We start from the raw sequence: 21,980 nt of genomic DNA, 5'->3' as shown, positions 1-21,980 counted from the left end.
AAATAGTCAGAATTGATTTTAAAGATTTGACCTCCATAGACTTCAGTGAGATTTGGATTACTTTTTAAATTTTCAGACTTTACATTGGGTTTGGCAAATGGCCCATGAGCTGAGCCCAGACCCATTTTCCCATCCCTAAATTCTAATAGTACAAAAAGGATGACATTCTTGGAGATTTCTATGCACCAATTTAAATGTTATCATTTAAATTTCTTTATTCATTGATTTTTTTTTTTTTTTTACATTGACGTATACATCATGTAAATTACCAAAGAGGAATAATGAGCCATTTATGACTTTTGACAGACTACTTCTTGGTCATTATTCACAGATTTGTTTATATTTTTTTATTTACCTTGCAAAGCTGTCCTATTCGTGCATGTGTGGCCTTTCCTGTATGTTCACCGTCTATTGCATTTTCACGAAAGAAAAAGTAGACTTTATCATCTTCTGGGTTGTCATTTTCTGGTACTAAATATGCACCAACAAACCTGGGATCTGGAAAGAATAAGGGCACATTTTTATTTTTCCATTGATCAATATACACTGACAGGAAATATACCATGAGCAACCGTATACCTCCGCTTTTCTGATTACTATGGTATGGGATACATTGAAAAGGAAAACAAGATAAAAGACAACATATGAAGCCTTACCTTAAATGGCCTTAGGTCAGATTTCAAACATATTTTAGTCAGTATAACTATAAATGTTGGACCTTACCTTTATTTCCACTCTTTACCCCTTCCTTTTTATGCTGGCTCTCTAACTTTTTTTTCTTGTTTATCTCACAACCTGTTAAGGATGGAATTTAGGAATATATGTATTTGTCCTTTTCTTTGGACATTGTAATATTTATAATTATATGGAAATGTAATAAATTAGTTTGCATCCCCTGACCTGACAAGGGTGTAGGTTTGGCATGCTAAAATTTCCTTGCATAATTCTTGGATAACCCTGCATTAAAAAAGGGTTACTAAACCACTAACTCTCAACTCTGCTGAACTGGGGTTAACTGACTAGTAGGGGGCTCACCCCATGAGAGGCTCCTGGTACCTTTCATAGGCGTGTGCATTAGCATTATTGGTGATAATCTATACAGATAGGGAGGAGACTGACCTGTAGCCCAGGATAAGACAAGAGCCTGGAGAGGAAGGGCAGGTGATGTTAGTGAGTGAGTAATCCCCAATCCTTGTGATACCTGGCACTGTACAGTGCTCGGTCTGGGCACACACATGGCACATGCTGGGAAGAGTTCCTGCAAACCCAGTAATTTCCCCTCCTTCCATTCCCTCACATCAAACCTCCAGCTGTGTTGTCTGTGCCAGTGGTGTGGATGGCAGAGCCAGCTGCGTGCCTAGACAGGACCTGCAGGAAGCAGCTGAGGGCTAAGGAGCCAGGGAAGCTGATGGTGGTAGTCTCACCCCTTTCTCTCACTCTCCCCCCTCTCTTTCACCCTCTCTCTCTCACCCCCTCTCTCTCTCTCTTTCAACCTTCTCTCTCTCTCACCCCTTTTCTCCCCCACCCCCTATCTCTCTCACCCCCTCTCTCTCTCTTTCACCCCCTCACTCCATGATCTCCTATTGCCTGGGGGGCCCATGAGTTGTCAGTCCAGTAAGCAGAGTGGTTTATAAATTTAAATTGAATGTCTTTAGTTTTCTGAGTGGCATATTATTAAATGCACAAAGATTTTCTTGGACTAAGACAAATAAAAAAAGGCCCTGAAGGCCGTATCAAAGGTTACAACAGAAAAACGTATTTTTAAAGCTACATTTTTTTAAAGCATGTCATTGATGAGAAACATCAGAAGGAAGATATACTGGTTATGTACAATGAACGGGTTTCTCAGTACTGAACACAATTTCTCAAAATAATGAACAGCGTGCAATGAGCAGAAGACCTGATGCTATAGGGAAAGCATTAATCTTGAGCAAAATTGCTCATGATTGGTAAATCAGTGACAACTGTCAGTCAAAAAGGTGACCTTGTGTGGAGGAACTGACAGTCTAGCAGGTAACCCCATAAGGGAAGAAGGGCAAGAGGAGTAGTGAAGTCAAAAATGGAGGTTGTGGAGAAGAAGATCAATAAGAAAGGGGTAAGAAGAAGTAGGAGGAGGGGAGAAGGAAAATAAAAGAAAAAAAAGGAAAAAAAAAAATGTAGAGGAGGGGGAAGGAGGAGCTCACCACCAACTTCCCCTATGTCCTGCAGCTGCCCGGGTGTGTTCAATAGTAGCATAGGGATGAGGGACATCTGTCCCAGTGAACTTTTCTTGAAAAAGTACTGGTTCAAGGGGAATTACCTGTAAGACAGATGCATTCCGTAACTGTTTGAAAGTGAAGCCAGCAGGATCAGTTCTTTGTGAATTTTGAGGGATTGCGGTGTAATATAGAGATTCATTCTTCCATCTCTGCTCTTTTGTGAAGTCCCAAGAGGCCTTCCCGGACAGTTGGGCCTGAGTGAAGCCCCAAAGCACTGGAATAAAAGCTTGGCTGCATTCACTGTATGCATTGGCAGTGATTTGAAGTATGATCTCCTGGAGAGGGAAGGGTAATGCAAAAGGAACTGGGCTAGAAAGAAGTCTAGCGTGTAGTTAGTGACCAAAGAAATTATATGGTGAACTTTGAACCAGAGGGGCTGGGGGTTGGAAAGGACCACCAGATATGTATTAGGGAGCCTAATTCTGAATCACATTTACAGCAAAGGTTGTATGTGGAAGGTGAGAACTTGTGGATCTGCATTGGAGTTCTGTACCAATGAAATTGCATCTTGTAGCCATTTTCCTGGACTGTCACATTTACCAAGCCTTTATGGATAGTGGAAGTATGAATGCATTCCAAGGTCTCCTTGCATAAGTCTAGAGTCAGGACTTTTTCTTAAGACAAACATGCCTTGCTTGCCTTTGGTGAATGAGCACTATATAGGAGCATATACTGTATATACTAGAAACCAAATGTTGTTGACGTGTATTTCTAGAGCACAGAGATTGGAAGGGAGTAAGATGATGGACCTAGAAGTTCATTTGGTCTAAGTTCTTGAGAAAGTGGTGTAGTTGGACATAGGTCCAGGGAGGGAATGATTGTCATAACACTAGGAAAGCCAGTGATTGATGGCTCAATAGAAGTGTTTAGCCAACATCCATTGTTGGGGCCAAAATACCAGAAAGGAACTGCCTTGACATCTCAAGGGAAATTCAGGATTGAGGTGGAGGGAAGTCAGAGGGCTGAGGAATGAAGAGTCCATGAGTTCCTTGCAAACCTCTTGGAAACACCTCGTGATGGGGCCCATGAAAGGATGGTCCATTAAGGTAGAGGGAACATGTCTGAGAGCCAACCAAGGCACCAACCCTAAAGACATATGTGCAAAGGTGTTCTCCAGTCTTTAGCATGTTCATAATTCAAAATTGGTATATAGAGTTATAAATACTATATATACTGAGTTTTATATGTTATACGTTAAATCAATGAGCAGAGTTCTATGTGTGTAAAGGATCTACCCAGCATATGCAAAATAGGTAGGCCTTTTACTGCTGTAATAACTTAAACAGTATTTTTTTTTTCTCTTTTTGCATGTTGAAAATTAAGCTACTTTTCCTAAAAATCATGACACGGAGCATTTCAGCTCTCCGGCGTACAGGATGTTGTATATTAATTTTAAAGAACCATGTTAGTGTGAGCACTTTTTAATTTATTATTTCAAACTGTTGAAAGCTGAAATAAAAACATATCAAATGAAGGATAATCAGGTTCATAGTAATGTAGGGATAATTAAAATATTTATAATTAAAATAAAATATAGGATGCATCAAAAGAACTGATTTTCAACACATACCATGCTTTGCTAGACTAGATGTTTATAAGGCATATACTGTCCACAGTTGAAATAAAACACAAGCCTAACACAGTAACACATACAGACAAATATGAAAAAAAAACACCTGGATAAAGATTTTTGAGTACCAAGATGATTCATGTTTTTTTGGAAAACAGTATTTGGGAATCCTCCATATTTCCAGAAAAAAAAAAAAAAAATCAGAAATATGCTAAGCTAAACAAAGCAAACTTTAAAATGTAAAAAAATATAATCTAATTTTAAAACTGAAAAGTGGAATAGTTACAATGTAAACAAATTACATTTTGCCCACAGTTTTTACAGTTTCATTGGTTACATTAGTTTTAGACAGAACATTTGAATCACTAACTTAATTTAGGATGGTAGTAAAGTAATACTAGATTTGCCAAGCATCAAGTCCAAAGGAAAGGGAGGAAATAAGAGAATCCCATTAGTGGTTGCCCGGCTAGGACTTCTCATTTGGCATAAGGTAAATGTTCAACTTGCAAATCTCTGTATGTGAAGTATTTGGGTGGCATCCCCATTTAGTTGTGATGTACAATGACACCACACAATTCGTGTTCTCTTGACTTGCCAAAATAGACATTGACTGATTACTAGCTGAATCTTTCCTGGTGCCTAATTCATCTTTCAAGCACAATGAAAACTCATTTGTAGCTACAGCTTGCTACAAAAGCAACTGAAAGCATTTATTTTTATTCATTTCCCCGGCAAAAAACAATGAATGCAATGATGGATTTTCTTTTTCCAAGTTCAGACAATTTGACTTTGTCTTGACTTTTTCTATTTTGCTTTTTATGACTTTGTTTGCATTGTTAAGCACTTGAGACAGGATATCTGCTATTTAAAGTATCTTGGTCATAATAAAAGCTCTAAAAATCAATCTGCTTTGTAACTCCTTCACTCATTGGTGTTTTACTATTCCCTATAAACTCATAAAAATTACAACTTGTGCTAGAATGACCAACAATTCATATTTCCAATGAATTCCACCACCTGGTTCTTAATCTTAAATGAAACTTGGAAGTTGTTCAAAATTATTTAACAGAGCATGTGCTAATGTAATGGACTCCGAGGGTTAACACTTCCGGTTTCCATTATTGCTAACAAATAGCAGATCATGATCCAGAACATTTTCAGCATACAGGGTTTCTTCTTGCTTTGGAAAATCTAACAGGAATTCCTTATTCTCAATTTTTCTAAAGCCTCGTACACACGATCGGATTTTCCAACGGAATTGTGTGATGACAGGCTGTTGGTGGAACATCCGACCGTTTGTACACTCCATCAGACAATTGTTGGCCAACTTTCCGTGCTCACCAAACACAACATTAGCAGAAGGTGACCAAAGGGTGGTGCTAAAGAGCTGAAAAACCACGTAGTACCTCACTACGTTCATGTTTGTTGGCCGAAAATTGTGTGCCATTTGTATGCAAGACAAATTCCCGGCCAACGCCCTTCGGACAAAAGTCAGACACTTTGTCTGCAATCATGTGTACAAGGCTTAATATGCTCAAAATCTCTACATGTGAAAACAATGTCAATTTAAAGTTAATAACATTTAATAACAAGAAAAAATGGAATAGATTGATTCACTTTTGAAAAGATATTAGAGCAATGCAAAAAGAAAGTAATGCATTCTAAATATCAGTTTAATTCTGGAAAAAAATAATCTCTGTATTATTGTGCACTCCAAGCACAGTGACTGAGCTGGTCTTGAATCATGTTCACAGACAGAAAATAACAGTGGTCATCTGATTAGGAAGTCTGCATGCAGATACATAAGTCTATATATAAAGTTATATCAAAGAAAGCATAGCAGAAAATATGCTGCCCCTCTTGGTTAGCACAAGTTTGAATAGTTAAGGTAAGCAAAAGACATGAACATCGGGGGAAGCCAGAATTAGTTATTTAATGTAATACTGGAAAGCAATGCAGATTTCTTTTTTCATCTCTCCTCAGCACAGACCTTTCACTAAAGTATGTTGCATAGAAATGTGAATTTTGGTGACCCTGGCAAGCAGGTAGAAGATGCAAACTCAATTTTTATCACAGATGCAGAAAAACACAGGTTTAACAGGCTACAATGTGAAGTAACCATATGCAAGGTTTTCAGACCAATCCACAAGTGGCTCAAACTCTCATATAAGCAATTCACATCCACTAGCACATGTTGAATTAGTGTCAGAAGAGCTGTATAAAAAAGAAAAAGAAAAAACTCACAAGCCAGTCGCAAGACTACGGTTTGCAAGCACTGTTAGTTAGAAAGGGTTTGCTTGCTGGAATTAGTGTACTTAGGTGAATATGCCTCCACTAAACAGATCTATGGTCAAAATGTAAAATTATTATATTCATTTTCACATTGAATGTCAATTATTTCTGGCCGACTTGTATTAACTTGTATTAATAAGGATCTTCAAGTTTGTGAACTTACTTTGAGAGCATCCCCGCACATTTACTTCCATGAATTCCATGTTCACTATGCCCTGGTAAAAGGCACTGCTGTGTCACATATCTCACAGAGCCTGCCTTTTGAACTAAGGAGATGCTAAGAGCAGGAGTTTCAGGAGGTGGGGTCAGTAAAGGAAACACTGCTTGCAGGCTCAAACGTACCATGGGATATGTAATCCTTGGAATTTGAAAGTAAACAGCAGAGGAGAAGCTGCAAAGCATGCAGGGAATCCAGGAAGTTGTAGAAAAAGAAGGTGTATTCTGTGACCATAGAACTTCTTTAAGAATTTGTCATACACTACCTGACATCTGATCAGCAACTTGATTCACTGCAATGAAGTCACTATCTAGCCAAAACAGGGAAGGCAGTTGTTTGCCTGCATCCTGTCAATTAGTGTTACCAGTCTGTTAAGACCACTACAAACTGTGACTATTTGAAAAGCTGGTAGCATAGGTTCTTTAGTATTATGATGTTTAGAGGTTAAATCCCAATCAAATCTTTAACAAACAAAAACAAAAACACATAAAATGCTTAGTTGTTAGCACTTCCACCTAGTTGCACTGGGGTCATTGATTTGAATCCCAACCATGGCACTACCTGCCTGGAGTTTTCCTGTTCTCCCTGTGCCTACATAAGTTTCCCCCTGGTACTCCTGTTTCCTCTCACACTCCAAAGGCATGCTGGTAGGTTAACTCCTTTCCAAATTGGCCCTACCATGCTTAGTGGCTACGTGGTTAGCACTTCCAATCACAGCTGATCACAGTGTAAATAGGAAGTGCCGTTTATCGGAATTCCTTGCCTCAAGCTGACAGCTTGTAAGGAGAGGAGAAACAATAAGCTGCTTTCCTCAATGGGGACATCTGCACTGTTAATCAGTGCAATGATTATCAGTGCAGCCCCATCAGTGATGCCTGTCTGTGCCCACCAGTAATACCCACCAGTGCCCATCAGTGATGCCACAGTGATGGCTGTGCCCATTAGTGCTTCCTTATCAGTGTCATCTAACAGTGAACATCAGTGCTGCCCATCAGTGCCCATAAATGTTGCCCATTGGTGCCACCTATCAGTGCCACCTATCGGTGCCCATTAGTGCTGCATATCAATGCCTCCTCATCAGTGCCCATCAGTGCCACATCATCAGTGCAGCCTATCAGTGCCGTCAGTGCAGCCTCATCAGTGAAGGAGAAAAATTACATATTTACAAAATTTTATAACAGAAACTAAGAAATTCATTTAAATATAAAACAGTACTCAGCTTGTGCTGGACGGTATATAAACATGTTGATTGCATCACAAATTGTCAGACGGAGTTGAAAGACATAAGAAGATTGTCCCACCCTCCCTCCCTGTCGCAGTTCAGTTTATGAGGCATTGGGGGATATTTATGAAAGGCAAATCCACTTTGCACTACAAGTGCAAACTACAAGTGCAAAGTGCACTTGAAATTGCACTCAAAGTGCACTTGGAAGTGCAGTCACTGTAGATCTGAGGGGTAGATCTGAAATGAGGGGAAGCTCTGCTGATTTTATCATCCAATCATGTGCAAGCTAAAATGCTGTTTTTTTATTTTCCTTGCATGTCCCCCTCGGATCTACAGCGATTGCACTTTAAGTGCAATTTCAAGTGCACTTTGCACTTGTAGTTTGCACTTGTAGTGCAAAGTGGATTTGCCTTTCGTAATAACCCCCATTGAGTCCCTCTCTTTGAGAGGAGATGATATTGGATGTTGTTTATTTTAACCTGAGCTTTGATAGCTATGTTATTAGTATTATTATTATTATTATTTATTAACATGAATAGTAAAGTTGAATAAAATTGAGTTTTATATATGATATATATTCAAAGATATATACGTTTTTATTATTAAGCCTATAATAAAACTGCAGCCTTATTTGATCCAAGTCTGTTGTTTAGAGTGGGTATTTTTAATATAATAATTTATACAAAGCCCTGACTACGGTACCAATTCATTTTCAGTCTTTCTTCATTTGTTTAGAAAAAAAATAAAAAAACCCAGTGGTGATTAAATTCCACCAAAAGAAAACTCTATCTGTCTAAAAAAAAAAATTATAAAAAATTTGTTTGAGTGCAGCGTTGCAATTGTCATTCATAGTGCTACAGCTCTGAAAGATGAAAATTGGCCTGGGCAGGAACGGGTTAAAAGTGCCCTGTATTGAAGTGGTTAAATGGTAACCTGCTGTACAAATTTTCGTCGGTATATACATGTACACAAGTACAGTAAAGCTAGGTTTGCATCAAACACTGTAAATAAGAAAAAGTCAGACCAATACAATCAGCTCTTGACAGGGAATAACAAACAAGCAATGCTTTTCTTAAAAAGACGAGAAACAGAAACATGGAGAGTTAAGATCAGATGAAAGCAGCATGCCTTACTTAGCCTGTCTATCTTTCAGTCTGTTGTAAAATATTATGTCATATTTGATCCCAAGTTGTATTTTATGTTTGGAACCTCCAGACATCAACAGTGCATTGCATGTCTGAGAGCCTTTCAACTGTACTGAGCAAAATACCTACACTAATGCTGAAAAATGTCTAAACAAAAACATATGTGTGTTTGTACTCATTTTACAAACATTAGACACTTTTTCATCTTTAACGCATCATTAACTTAACAACAGAACTTTGAAAATGCTCTTTACATGGTTTATTCCAAACAATAAAATAATGGCCATAAATGAACAATTTTCAGACTGAAAGAGTTATTGAGTAGTTAATTTTAAACTGCAATTGTCAAAATGCCTTCCCTGAATTGAATTCCCAGACATGTTCTTTGAAGAGATTACAGTCCTCAGTTAATATTGTGAAGTGATTTTTTTGTAGAATTAATGATCATACAGGGAAGTGAATAAAAAAAAAAAGAAATTGGTCACCATTGCAATCATGGGGTCAGAGGTTACCTGAAGCCTGAAAATCGCTGCTTGTTATCTTCCTGACCTTATACACCTTCTGAGAGCACACTGACTGAAGTCATAGTTGCAAGGAAGCAAATGTCAGGCTTCAGGTGCCTTGGACCCCTTGACATGCATCCATATAATAGTTAAAGATTAAATATTGATATCATGAGTCCAGTTGTGATTGGTTCCTTTAGAACAAAAAAATTAATTTAAGAAATAATTTAATTAACACCTATTGCAAATTGCTGCAAATATCTAGCACAACAGTGATCTTTAATGTCAAAAAAATGATAGCCCAAAAGCTAACGTTGCACTAAAAATATAGAATATAAGATACAGCTACTAGCACCTTCAAGTCAGATACAAGCTCAATAGATATACAGTAAAATATAAAATAAAGTGCAGCTCTAATACAGTTAAAATTGTGTAGGTGAAAAAAGACTGAAAAAAGGAAAACTAATGAGGAGTCCCAAATCACAGTCCATGTACGTAGGAGAAAGCAGAAACCAAAATCCGTGCTTCATATAGATGGAAAAGCTACAGGTAAGGGGAAAGGTGATGATCCTTCACATAAGATAAATCCTGCTCCACACCCAGGTGAGAGTAAGTAATCCTGCTTACCAGCTTCCCGTGACCACTATAAAATGGTCTCACCAAACACAGGAAAATAGGTCTCTCGAGAAACCTTTGGTAGTGGCTAGTTTTAACCACTTCAGCCCCGGAAGAATTTACCCTCTTCCTGATCAGTGCGTTTTTTGCGATTTGGCACTGCGTCGCTTTAACTGACAACTGCGCGGTCGTGCGACGTGGCTCCCAAACAAAATTGACGTCCTTTTTTTCCCACAAATAGAGCTTTCTTTTGGTGGTGTTTGATCACCTCTGCGGTTTTTATTTTTTGCGCTATGAGCAAAAAAATAGCGACAATTTTGATAAAAAAGGAATTATTTTTTACTTTTTGCTATAATAAATATCTCCAAAAATATTTAAAAAAACATTTTTTTCCTCAGTTTAGGCCGATACGTATTCTTCTACATATTTTTGGTAAAAAAAAAATCACAATAAGCCTTTATTGATTGGTTTGAGCAAAAGTTATAGCGTTTACAACATAAGGGATAGTTTTATGGCATTATTATTATTATTTATTTTTTTACTAGTAATGGCGGTGATCAGCGATTTTTATCATGACTGCGACATTATGGCGGACACATCGGACATTTTTTACACATTTTTGGGACCATTGTCATTTATACAGCAATCAGTGCTATACAAATGCACTGATTCCTGTGTAAATGACGCTGGCAGTGAAGGGGTTAACCACTAGGGGGCTAGGGAGGGGTTAAGTGTGTCCTAGGGATGTGTTACTAACTGTGGGGGGCGTGGCTACATGTGACACATCACTGATCTCTGCTCCCAATCACGGGGCGCAGAGATCAGTGACACTGTTACTAGGCAGAACGGGGAGATGCTTGTTTACATTAGCATCTCCCCGTTCGTCCTCTCCATGAGGCGGTCGCGGGTATCCCCGCAGCGATCGAATCCGCGGGATCCGCGACCTGACTCACGGAGCTCCCGGCCGGCGCACACGCAATGGCACGGCGGCAAATACAAGGGACGTACGGGTATGCCCATTTTCCCAGCCGTGCCATTCTGCCGACGTACATCGGCGTGCGCCGGTTGGAAACCGGTTAAGAAATCCTGGAGCTCTAATGCCATGCTTTCTTCCCACGAGGTTTAAGCAAAAAAGCTCATGGAAAGGAAGCATGGCGTTAGAGCTCCAGGATTTCTTAAAACTGGCCTTAGAAGCATAAGTCTCGGAGAACCATTACCAAAGGTTTCTGGGGAGACCCATTTCCCTGTGTTTGGTGAGACCATTTTATAGTGTTCACGGGAAGCTGGTAAGCAGGATTACTTAATCTCACCTGGGTGTGGAGCAGGATTTATCTTATGTGAAGGATCATCACCTTTCCCCTTACCTGTGGCTTTTCCATCTATATAAAGCACGGATTTTGGTTTCATCTTTCTTCTACATACATGGACTGTGCATTTGGGACTAGTCATTAGTTTTCCTTTTTTCAGTCTTTTTTCACCTACAAAATTTTAACTGTATTAGCGCTGCATTTTATTTTGTATTTTATAACTTTAGTGAATTTTAATGCTTGCAGACCTGGGGTATCATTTTCATGCCAATTATAAAATTAGTAATACCTCCATACAGATTGACAAACAACTTATATAGTAAACAACAGTGTAGCTGCCAAAAAGCTATACAACCTGCTGTAGCTTGCCAAACTTTATTTTCTGCCATGTGTACTGGGCTGGACTGGGACAAAAATGTGGCCCTGGATTTCACCCAGACTGGCCCAGGGCACAACACATCAGGGTACAGAGCCCAGCACATCAGGGCACAAGGCACATCAGGGTACAACACATCAGGGTACAGGACATCAGGGCACAGGTCACAGTACATCAGAGCACAACACATCAGGGTACAGGGCACAACACATCAGGGCATGTCAGGGTACAGGACATCATGGCACAGGACATCAGGGCACATCAGGGCACGGGGCACATCAGAGCACAAGGTACATCAGGTCATAGGGCATCGGGGCACATCAGGGCATAGGACATCGGGGCACAGCACATCAGGGCACGGGGTACATCAGGTCACAGGGCACATCAGGGCATGGGACACATCAGGCCACATGGCACATCAGGGCACAGGGCACATAGCACATCAGGGCACATGGCACATCAGGGCACGGGGCACATCGGGCACATAGAACATAAGGGCGTGGGGCACATCAGGGCACATTGGGGCACATCAGGGCTCGGGGCACATCAGGGCACATGGCACATTATGGGGCACATCAGGGAACATTATGAGGCACATCAGGGCACATAGCACATCAGGGCATGGGGCACATCAGTCCACATGGCACATCAGGACACAGGGCACATAGCACATAAGGGCACATGGCACATCAGGGCACATAAGGGCACATCGGGGCACATAAGGGCACGGGGCACATCAGAGCACATTAGATCACATTATGACACATTATGGGGCACATTATGGGGCACATTATGGGGCACATTGGGGCAAATAGCACATCAGGGCACATAGCACATCTGGGAACATAGCACATCAGGGAAAATAGCACATCAGGGCACGGAGCACATCAGGCTACGGGGCACATCAGGGCACAGGGCATGAGGCACATAGCACATAAGGGCACATAGCACATTAGGGAACGTAGCACATCAGGGAACATAGCACATCAGGGTACGGGGCACATCAGGGAACATAGCACATCAGGGTACGGGGCACATCAGGGCACAGGGCATGGTGCACATAGCACATCAGGGCATGGGGCACATTATAGGGCACATTAGGGGGCATATGATGGGGCACATCAAGGCACATGATGGGGCACATCTGGGGGCACATCAAGGCACATGATGGGGCACATTATAGGGCACATTATAGGGCACATCAGGGGGCACATGATGGGGCACATCAAGGCACATGATGGGGCACATCAAGGGGCACATTATAAGGCACATTATAGGGCACATTGTGGAATCTTACTAGCCAGCATGCAGAGTAGCGCAGGAAGCGTTTGTCTGTAGTAAGTTTTCTCTCATGTCACGCAGCGCTGCTCGCTCCCCAGCGGCCCCTCCTCTCTTCTTGTCTATCCCAGATGATGTCACAAGCCAATGGGGATAGACGAGAAGAGAGGAGGGGCCGCCGGGGAGTGAGCAGCTCTGAGTGACATGAGAGAGAACTTACTTGGCTAAATCTCGATCTACCCATCAGGCACCAGCTGTCGGCGGTTGACGGGTAGATCGCCGCCAGATGCGGCTGAAACCGGCCCACACAGAGCCATCGGCCCACCGGGAACCTCCCGGTAGTCCCGATGGCCAGTCCATCCCTGCATGTGTACAAACTATCATAAAAAATAAGTGATAAATAAATTACTTATAGTAACAGTAGAATGTAGGATAACTACAAAAGCAGTAAAGCTAGCCATAGATAGTTTAATTCAGCCAGCAGTCTGAATGAAAAAAAACCAAACAAAAAACAGATTCCTCCATCCATGAAAGTGAAGTGGATGGAGAAATCCCCCGCCAAAAAATTGCATTCTGACTTAAAATACACTGATCAGCAGCTGCTTGTCCTCTCAACAGAAGTGAATGTAATGATTGGCTGTTGCATGGGGACAGCCACACATGGAACAAAATTTAAAAAACAGTCCCTGCTGAAATGGCTCTCTATGGCCAAGTTAAATGTTTGTAAAAACAGCAGTTGTCCAAAAAATATAAAGTTGCAGTACCGCAATAAACTACTAGGACAATTTTCAAAAGTGAATATCTTTGCACTTGCTGTTCACAGTACATGTACAGCAGTGGTCATTAACCCTGTCCTCAGGGCCCACTAACTAACAGTCCAGGTTTTATGTATTACCTTGGGGAGATGCAGACAAGAATACTGAAATCACAGAGCAGCAAATTATATCACCTGTGATGTATTTCATTTATCTTGCAAACCTGGCCTGTTAGTGGGCCCTTAGGACAGGGTTGATGATCACTGATGTACAGTATATAGCTCTAGAATATTCTGCAGCATTGTTAAGCTGAATAAATCACAAATAAAAACATACAAGGATTATCATACATCTGTTACAATAGATGCATATGGACTATCATCACCATCTCTAACGTCCTTCTTAAAAGCGCAGTTGCCTGGCTGGTGTATTTTAACAGTCTGTTCACTTCACACCAGTCATTGTGCTTTATGGTCTGCATAATGGAAGTGGTTCTGTGAGTTGTGTAGGGTCGGTGGTCGGTTGTTACAATACATTGTAGTGATTACATTTTTCCTTCCTTTTCTTTAGCTTCGTTGTACTTTTTTTTCATAATAGCGCATGTGATGCGCTGCAGTGTTTTGGCATGTATTTTTGTGTCAGCAAGTCTGTATTTTTACACAATGCACAGCAACACCCATGTACTGTGTGAACAAGCACTCAGAAAACCATTGCTTTTTTATATTTTGTGTTGAGCCTTCATTAATCAATGATGATGATCAACTCAGCTCATTGAACCTGAGGTGAACAAGACTTAATGTATTAACCAAAAGGTGAGAAGGCCATATAGAGCTTACAATATAAATTAAATCAGGGGTCCTCAAACTTTTTAGACAGGGGGCCGGTTCACGGTCCCTCAGACTGTTGGGGGGCCGCACTATAGTTTAAAAAAAAATATGAACTAATTCCTATGCACACATCTTATTTGTAGTGCAAAAAAAAAAAAAAATAAAGAACAATTGTAATCAATATAAACTTATCAGTATTTCACAGACTCCCCTCATTACAGAACCACTCCCAATCACATACTTCCCCCATCACAGATCCCCCCATATCAGTCCCCCACCATAGCACAGAGTCCCCCACCATAGCACGGAGTCCCCCACATCAGTCCCCCACCATAGCACAGAGTCCCCCACATCAGTCCCCCACATCACAGATCCCCACCATAGCACAGAGTCCCCCACATCAGTCCCCCACATCACAGATCCCCACCATAGCACAGAGTCCCCCACATCAGTCCCCCACATCACAGATCCCCACCATAGCACAGAGTCCCCCACATCAGTCCCCCACATCACAGATCCCCACCATAGCACAGAGTCCCCCACATCAGTCCCCCACCATAGCACAGAGTCCCCCACATCAGTCCCCCACCATAGCACAGAGTCCCCCACATCACAGATCCCCACCATAGCACAGAGTCCCCCACATCACAGATCCCCACCATAGCACAGAGTCCCCCACATCACAGATCCCCACCATAGCACAGAGTCCCCCACATCACAGATCCCCACCATAGCACAGAGTCCCCCACCATAGCACAGAGTCCCCCACATCACAGATCCCCACCATAGCACAGAGTCCCCCACCATAGCACAGAGTCCCCCACATCACAGATCCCCACCATAGCACAGAGTCCCCCACATCACAGATCCCCACCATAGCACAGAGTCCCCCACATCAGTCCCCCACCATAGCACAGAGTCCCCCACCATAGCACAGAGTCCCCCACATCAGTCCCCCACCATAGCACAGAGTCCCCCACATCAGTCCCCCACCATAGCACAGAGTCCCCCACCATAGCACAGAGTCCCCCACATCAGTCCCCCACCATAGCACAGAGTCCCCCACCATAGCACAGAGTCCCCCACATCAGTCCCCCACATCACAGATCCCCACCATAGCACAGAGTCCCCCACATCAGTCCCCCACCATAGCACAGAGTCCCCCACATCAGTCCCCCACCATAGCACAGAGTCCCCCACATCAGTCCCCCACCATAGCACAGAGTCCCCCACCATAGCACAGACTCCCCCCTGTGTGTCACAGATCCCCACCATAGCACAGATCCCCACCATAGCACAGATCCCCACCATAGCACAGACTCCCCCCTGTGTGTCACAGATCCCCACCATAGCACAGATCCCCACCATAGCACAGACTCCCCCCGCCGCCCTTACACTTACCTGTATCACGCAGGACACGAGGCATGGTAGGTCCGGACGGAGGGCGGGACTTTGGAAGTGAGGGGCAGGTGATTGGTTCCTGGGACCGCTCTGATGCCTAGTAACCAATCACCTGCTTCTTAGCACAGAAGGTCCTTTGCCCGGCCTGTCATGTTTCCCGTCCTGTGTGATGGAGGGAGCAGAGGGCAGGGGCAGTGCTGCAATTTTAAAGGGGCAGTCCGCGGGCCGGATCAAAAACGCTGGAGGGCCGGATTCGGCCCGCGGGCCGTAGTTTGAGGACCCCTGAATTAAATGGTGGAGATATTATATGAGGAACAAGTCATTATGGTGGAGATTTACTAAAGCTGGTGCATACAGAATCTGGTGCAGCTCTGCATAGAAACTAATGAGATTCTAAGCTTTATTGTAAAAGCTTAATTGAGCAAGCTGAAGTAAGAAGCTGATTGGTTACTATGCACAGCTGTGCCAAATTATGTGTACACCAGTTATAGCAAATCTCCCCTATATATACAATGAAACAGCCTTAATAAATAGGAACTAATAATGTTATTTTGATGCTGCATGAACCAGTCTACCAGTGAGGTGGTATGATTAAGATAAAGCACAGTTGGGTTAGACATTAGTAAAAGGTGACAGTATTTGCAGGAGCAATATGACAGAGAATAAGTAAATACTCACATTAAAAAAAAAGTCTGATATCATGTAAGCAGTTGGGTTGATATGTTCTAGGATAACTGTGAAATGGGGTACCTTGAAATTTGTTATACCTTTAAAAAATATGCATTAAGGTTTCTTAAGATTGCATGACATCACTGTTTTAATTAGTAGAATTTATATACTTCCTTATTAGGACTGCATAGAATCAGTTTCCCTATATGTTCCTAGTACAACAGGATAATGAAAAGCAAAAGATGTTCAAAGCAGAGTGACCTGGTAAAAAGAAGAAATACCAGGGTAAAATAATATATACTGTGCAAGAGTACTTGGTAATAAATGATGCTACGCTTTTTAAGGATTACTAATATTGAAATTGTTTATGTTACATGTCATAAGGATATAACTTGTCCTCACATATACTGTGACATGGAAAACAAGATTGTTTGCAAGCCCAGACGTATGGACTAGGCATTAAATTTGAATTTCTTAAGACGTATCCAACAGTCAAACCTCTTTAGCATCTTTTTTTGTAACCAGCTAATGAATGTAGGGATAATTTGCATATCATGTGGGGTTCCATTTGCAGATGTATTGTATACACACACAGTGCAGCAAGAATCAAGTGGGATGGTCAAACTCAATGGACCATAGGGCTCTTCTGTCTCTGTTACTATAGTTATTTCACACTTAACCTTCATTGCTGCCTCTCCATAGCAAGAGAGTTTCCTTCAATTTGTCTTCAGTAGATTGGAAAAAAACAGCACTCCAATGCTGCAATGGCTTTTTGTAAAGCACACACTAATCCGATTGTTTTTCCATTCTAAAAACTTTAGGTCAGCTATCAGGCTGCCGCCAGTAACTAATTAATTTGCAAATGGGCCGTATTTTCACAGAAGGAGATCTTTACAAAGCTATGTCAGTTAAGCCAGTCACACCATAGTGACATGCATTGTCATGACATCTTCCTTCTGGTAAGATTCTTAACTTCCCCCATGCACATGAACTCAAATTACCCTATCAAGAGTAAATCTCCATTGAACACCAGATAAAGGTTCAATGTGGTGGTCTGAATGAAGATGATTTACTGAAGATGGTAAGATTTATATCTCTCAATCATTGATTTATTTTTTTTTTTTTTGCATTTCTTATCACAACCAAGCTCATTATTAACACTTAAAACATATAAACCTAGTTAGCCATTTGCAACATACTATATAGCTTAATGTTTTCAAGTATAGTTGGTGTGTCTAAGTGGATACTGGCCAGTCTGGCAATGCCAAGCAATTCATTAATATATTTTAGTAATCAGAAAATTTACATCAGAAACACAGTGGAAAAAGACAAATTTTAACAATTGAATATGATTTGTAGTAATCTCACAAGGGCACCAACAAGGCAATGGGGGTTATTTACGAAAGGTAAATCCACTTTGCACTACAAGTGCAAAGTGCACTTGAAATTGCACTGAAAGTTCACTTGGAAGTGCAGTTGCTGTAGATCCGAGGGGGACATGCAAGGAAAATAAAAAACAGCATTTTAGCTTGCACATGTTTGGATAATAAAATCAGCAGAGCTTCCACTCATTTCAGATCTACCCCTCAGATTTACAGTGACTCACTTCCGAGCGCACTTTCAGTGCAATTTCAAGTGCACTTGTAGTTTGCACTTATAGTTCAAAGTGGATTTGCCTTTAATAACCTCCAATATCCTTTGACCACAACTAAGACGATAGAAAATCACTGCTTCATTTGACCACACACATAGACAAGGCCAGTCTGGCATTCAATATATAACTTAGGAGCAAAACAGCTTGCATTTAGAATTATTACAATCAAGTAGAGAAGATAAACTGAAGCCACCTGTCACCCTTAAGGGTTTATAGCTAAACGCCAGACAAATATAAAAGGGACAATTTAACACAACTCTGTATTCATTAATATGTCATTAAATTTACTTTTTATTGTAAGAAGTATAAGTGCTTGAATCTTATTAGGTATCACCCACTCGCAGTACAACAGGGCTCAGACTGAGAGAGGGAAAGCAACACAAGAAACATGCTGATGAAAACAGAGTGACAGAGAGTGGAGCTCATCACATGCTGCTTCCTATTTAGAGTCATTTTACAGGTTAAGGGCAGGGAAGGAAGACCTGGAAGTATTTAACTGCAGCAGAAAAAAAAAAGCAAGTGTCATGCCCTGCTGGTTGCTGTGTTTTTCTGAAGTTGAGCGTGTGTGTATATCAGAGGAATATTGAAATTTGGTGTAGGTTTTGGTTTGGTTTTAGAGGCACCTGCTTTACAGTATAGGGCCAACAATTGGCTAGTACAGTTTGCAGGGTCCATGATAGACTTAAAACCCAAACATATCAATCTAAAGACATTCACTTACATTTTTTTCACAAAGACCTATCATTTTAGAATACATTTTGGAGAACACAATGGAAGTTTGTGGGTATGGGGATGGGGTAGCTGTTCTATTGCTCACTGATGATCAGAGAGTGGCTGCAATGTGAAACTGCCCCTGCTCAACAGAGTCACTTTTTGCCAAGGGGTCACCTGTAAAAGAAGCTTCTCTATACTTGCCTTTCTGGCAGCCCATGTATTGAAAGCTGCCATCCCTTTGTTTCCCAGACCCTACAAGTATTCTACACTACTGGATATGTTAAATACTTCTTCCCCTTCCAGTTGCTGTGGTACCTCCTACCAGCTTGTATGTCACTACAGGTTGCACAAGCCCATGGGGGAGTAAGTATTCGACTAATCTGATGGTTAAAGTTAGCTTTTCAATCCAAGGTCTTCCAGGAAGGTAAATATATAATTGCTTCTTTACAGATGACCTCTTGGATGAAAGTGACCCTGTGGTGCCAGGATCATTAAAAAAAATCAGATATGACTGAGTACTGTACAAGAAGATTGAACTGCGGAGAAATTAGGACTAGCTACCACTATCTTTTTTCTAGGACTCCCTGCCACTGTGTAGCATTGATCCGAAGTGCCCTGGGTTTGGTTTGATCAGTTTGGCAAAATTCAAAGAAGTTTGGATCAGTGCTGCCAACCTCCTGTAGTTACTGTTACTGACAAAACATGGAAAATTAACTGACAGATCACATTTTTACTGACAACCTGAAATGACAGAACGCATATCAAAAACTAAGACAACCAATATTTAAACACTTCCCGCCCGCCCACCGTCAAATGACAGAGGGATGGTGCGTCTCTCATTTTGGGTGGACATCATATGGCGGCATCCAGAATGGCCGCTCTCTTGCTAGGACACAGCGCAACCCCAATCTCTGTAAAGAGCCAATCACACGGCTTTTTAACCATGTGATCAGCTGTGTCCAATCACTGCCGGTCAAATGTAAATGCGGAAGTGTCGGTGATCGTCTCTCATCGCCTCACACTGACAGGGTGTGTGGTGAGGAGAGCGGATCAGTGGCATCTCCTCACAGGGAACACCCAGACATGTAATCTGGGCACTGATTATCAGTTCCCTGATTACAGCCCCCCAGTGGCACAAATCAGTGCCCGTCAGTGACACCAATCAGTGCCCATTAGTGATGCCAGCCACTGCTGCCTTTCAGTGCCCATTAGTGCCTTCTCATCAGTATTGCCCATCAATGCTACCCATCAGTTCCGCCTATCTGTGCTCATCAGTGCCACCTATCAGTGCTCATCAGTGCAGCATATTAGTGCCTCCTCATCAGTGCAGCATATCAGTGCCCATAAGTGCCCCCTCATCAGTGCCCATCAGTGAAGGAGAAAAATTACTTATTTACAAATATTACTGACAGAAACGAAGTAAAAACTTTACTTTTTCAACATTTTTTTCAGTAAAAAATAAAAAACCCGGCAGTGATTAAATACCACCAAAAGAAAGCTCTATTTGTGTGAAGAAAATTATTAAAATTCATTTGGGTAGTGTTGCATTACCGCGCAATTGTCATTCAAAGTGCAACAGCACCGAAAGCTGAAACCTGGGCAGTAAGGGGGTGAAAGTGCCCTGTAGGCAAGTGGTTAAACAGTATAAACACAACATGGAAACACTGACAATACCCATAACAAGTAATTTGCCTGGTTTACACTTAAAAAGTCAACACAGCATGATAAATTATCAGCCCCTGATTTAACAGACAGTTGTAAAAATCATTGATTTTTACAAACTGTCTATAAATGTACTGATGGTTGGCAAACCTGGTTCAGATGCTGAACTAAATCCCCACTGAAATGAACAGGAGCACTGGTGTAGCTATAGGGGTTACAGGGGTCACAATGACAACCCAGCCCATGCTCCCGGAGGCCCTTGCAGCTGGTAGAGAATGCCTGTCAGATGAGACTGAACTTCCCATTCACAGCAGAACTGTACATCAGCTGCAAGGGAGCTCGATCAGACTGTGAATGCACTCAGCAAAGTGAAAGCAGGGGAAGGGGAAGGTATTTTCCTGAGTGTGTGCGGTGCTCCTTGCCTCCCCCTACAGTGCAGTACCCAGTTGTGAGGGTGTTGGTACATACTGTACTGCTGATTTTCTTAAGGGTTGACAATATATATACTGTACTGCTGATTTTCTTAAGGGTTGACAATATATATATTACCAAAAGTATTGGGACACCTGCCTTTACATGAACTTTAATGCCCCCCCCCCCCCCCCGATTTTCATCCACAGGGTTCAATATTGACTTGGCCCACCTTTTGCAGCTATAACAGCTTCAAGTTTTCTGGGAAGGCTGCCCACAAGGTTTAGGCGTGTGTCTATGGGAATGTTTGACCATTCTTCCAAAAAGTGCATTTGTCAGGTCAGGCACTGATGTTGGATGAGAAGGCCTGGCTCACAGTCTCCACTCTAATTCATCCCAAAGGTGTTCTAACGGGTTGAGGTCAGGACTCTGTGCAGGCTAGTCAAGTTCCTCCGCCCCAAACTTGCTCATCCATGTCTTTATGGACTTTGCTTTGTGCATTGGTGCGCAGTCATGTTGGAACAGAAAGGGGCCATCCCCAAACTGTTCCCACAAAGTTGGGAGCATAAAATTGTCAAAAATGTCTTGGTATACTGATGCCTTAAAAATTTCCTTCACTGGAACTACGGAGCCAAGCCCAACCCCTGAAAAAATGACCCCACTCCCTAATTCCCCCTCCATCAAATGATTTGGCCCAGTGCACAAAACAAGGTCCATAAAGCCATAGATGAGAGGGTTTGGGGTGGAGGAACTTGACTGGCCTGCACCTCAACCTGATAGAACACATTTGGGATGAATTAGAGGAGAGACTGTGAGCCAGGCCTTCTCGTCCACATCAGTGCTTGACCTCACAAATGCGCTTCTGAATTAATGGTCAAACATTCCCATAGATACACTCCTAAACCTTGTGGACAGCCTTCCCAGAAGAGTTGAAGTTGTACCGGTATTCTAAAGAAGAGGTATGTCAACAATGTGAACAGTTTCTCAAAAATCTTTTGAATTACCCTCTCAGTATGTAAATGAAGATCTGAAATAACTCTTTAGCCACTTGGAGTATCTTGGGGCATGCTGGGAGTAACTTGGCACACAGTGGCGGGTGGT

General features: G+C 41.9%; 1 protein-coding gene across 1 annotated transcript in view; it reads right to left on the bottom strand.

Moving 5' to 3' along the window:
• The window catches only part of SEMA3A (semaphorin 3A), a 388,300-nt gene that overhangs the window by 118,751 nt on the left and 247,569 nt on the right, over positions 1-21,980 (bottom strand). The window contains exon 7 of the mRNA XM_073619547.1: positions 356-498. Within this exon, the coding sequence (XP_073475648.1) occupies positions 356-498 (143 nt within the window). The remainder of the gene's footprint in view (positions 1-355; positions 499-21,980) is intronic.

Source organism: Aquarana catesbeiana, linkage group LG03 (genome assembly GCF_042186555.1).
Source record: "Aquarana catesbeiana isolate 2022-GZ linkage group LG03, ASM4218655v1, whole genome shotgun sequence".
Taxonomy (NCBI): Eukaryota; Metazoa; Chordata; class Amphibia; order Anura; family Ranidae; genus Aquarana; species Aquarana catesbeiana.
The sequence above is the reverse complement of the archived record's forward strand: the minus strand, read 5'-3'. Positions and strand labels throughout refer to the sequence as shown.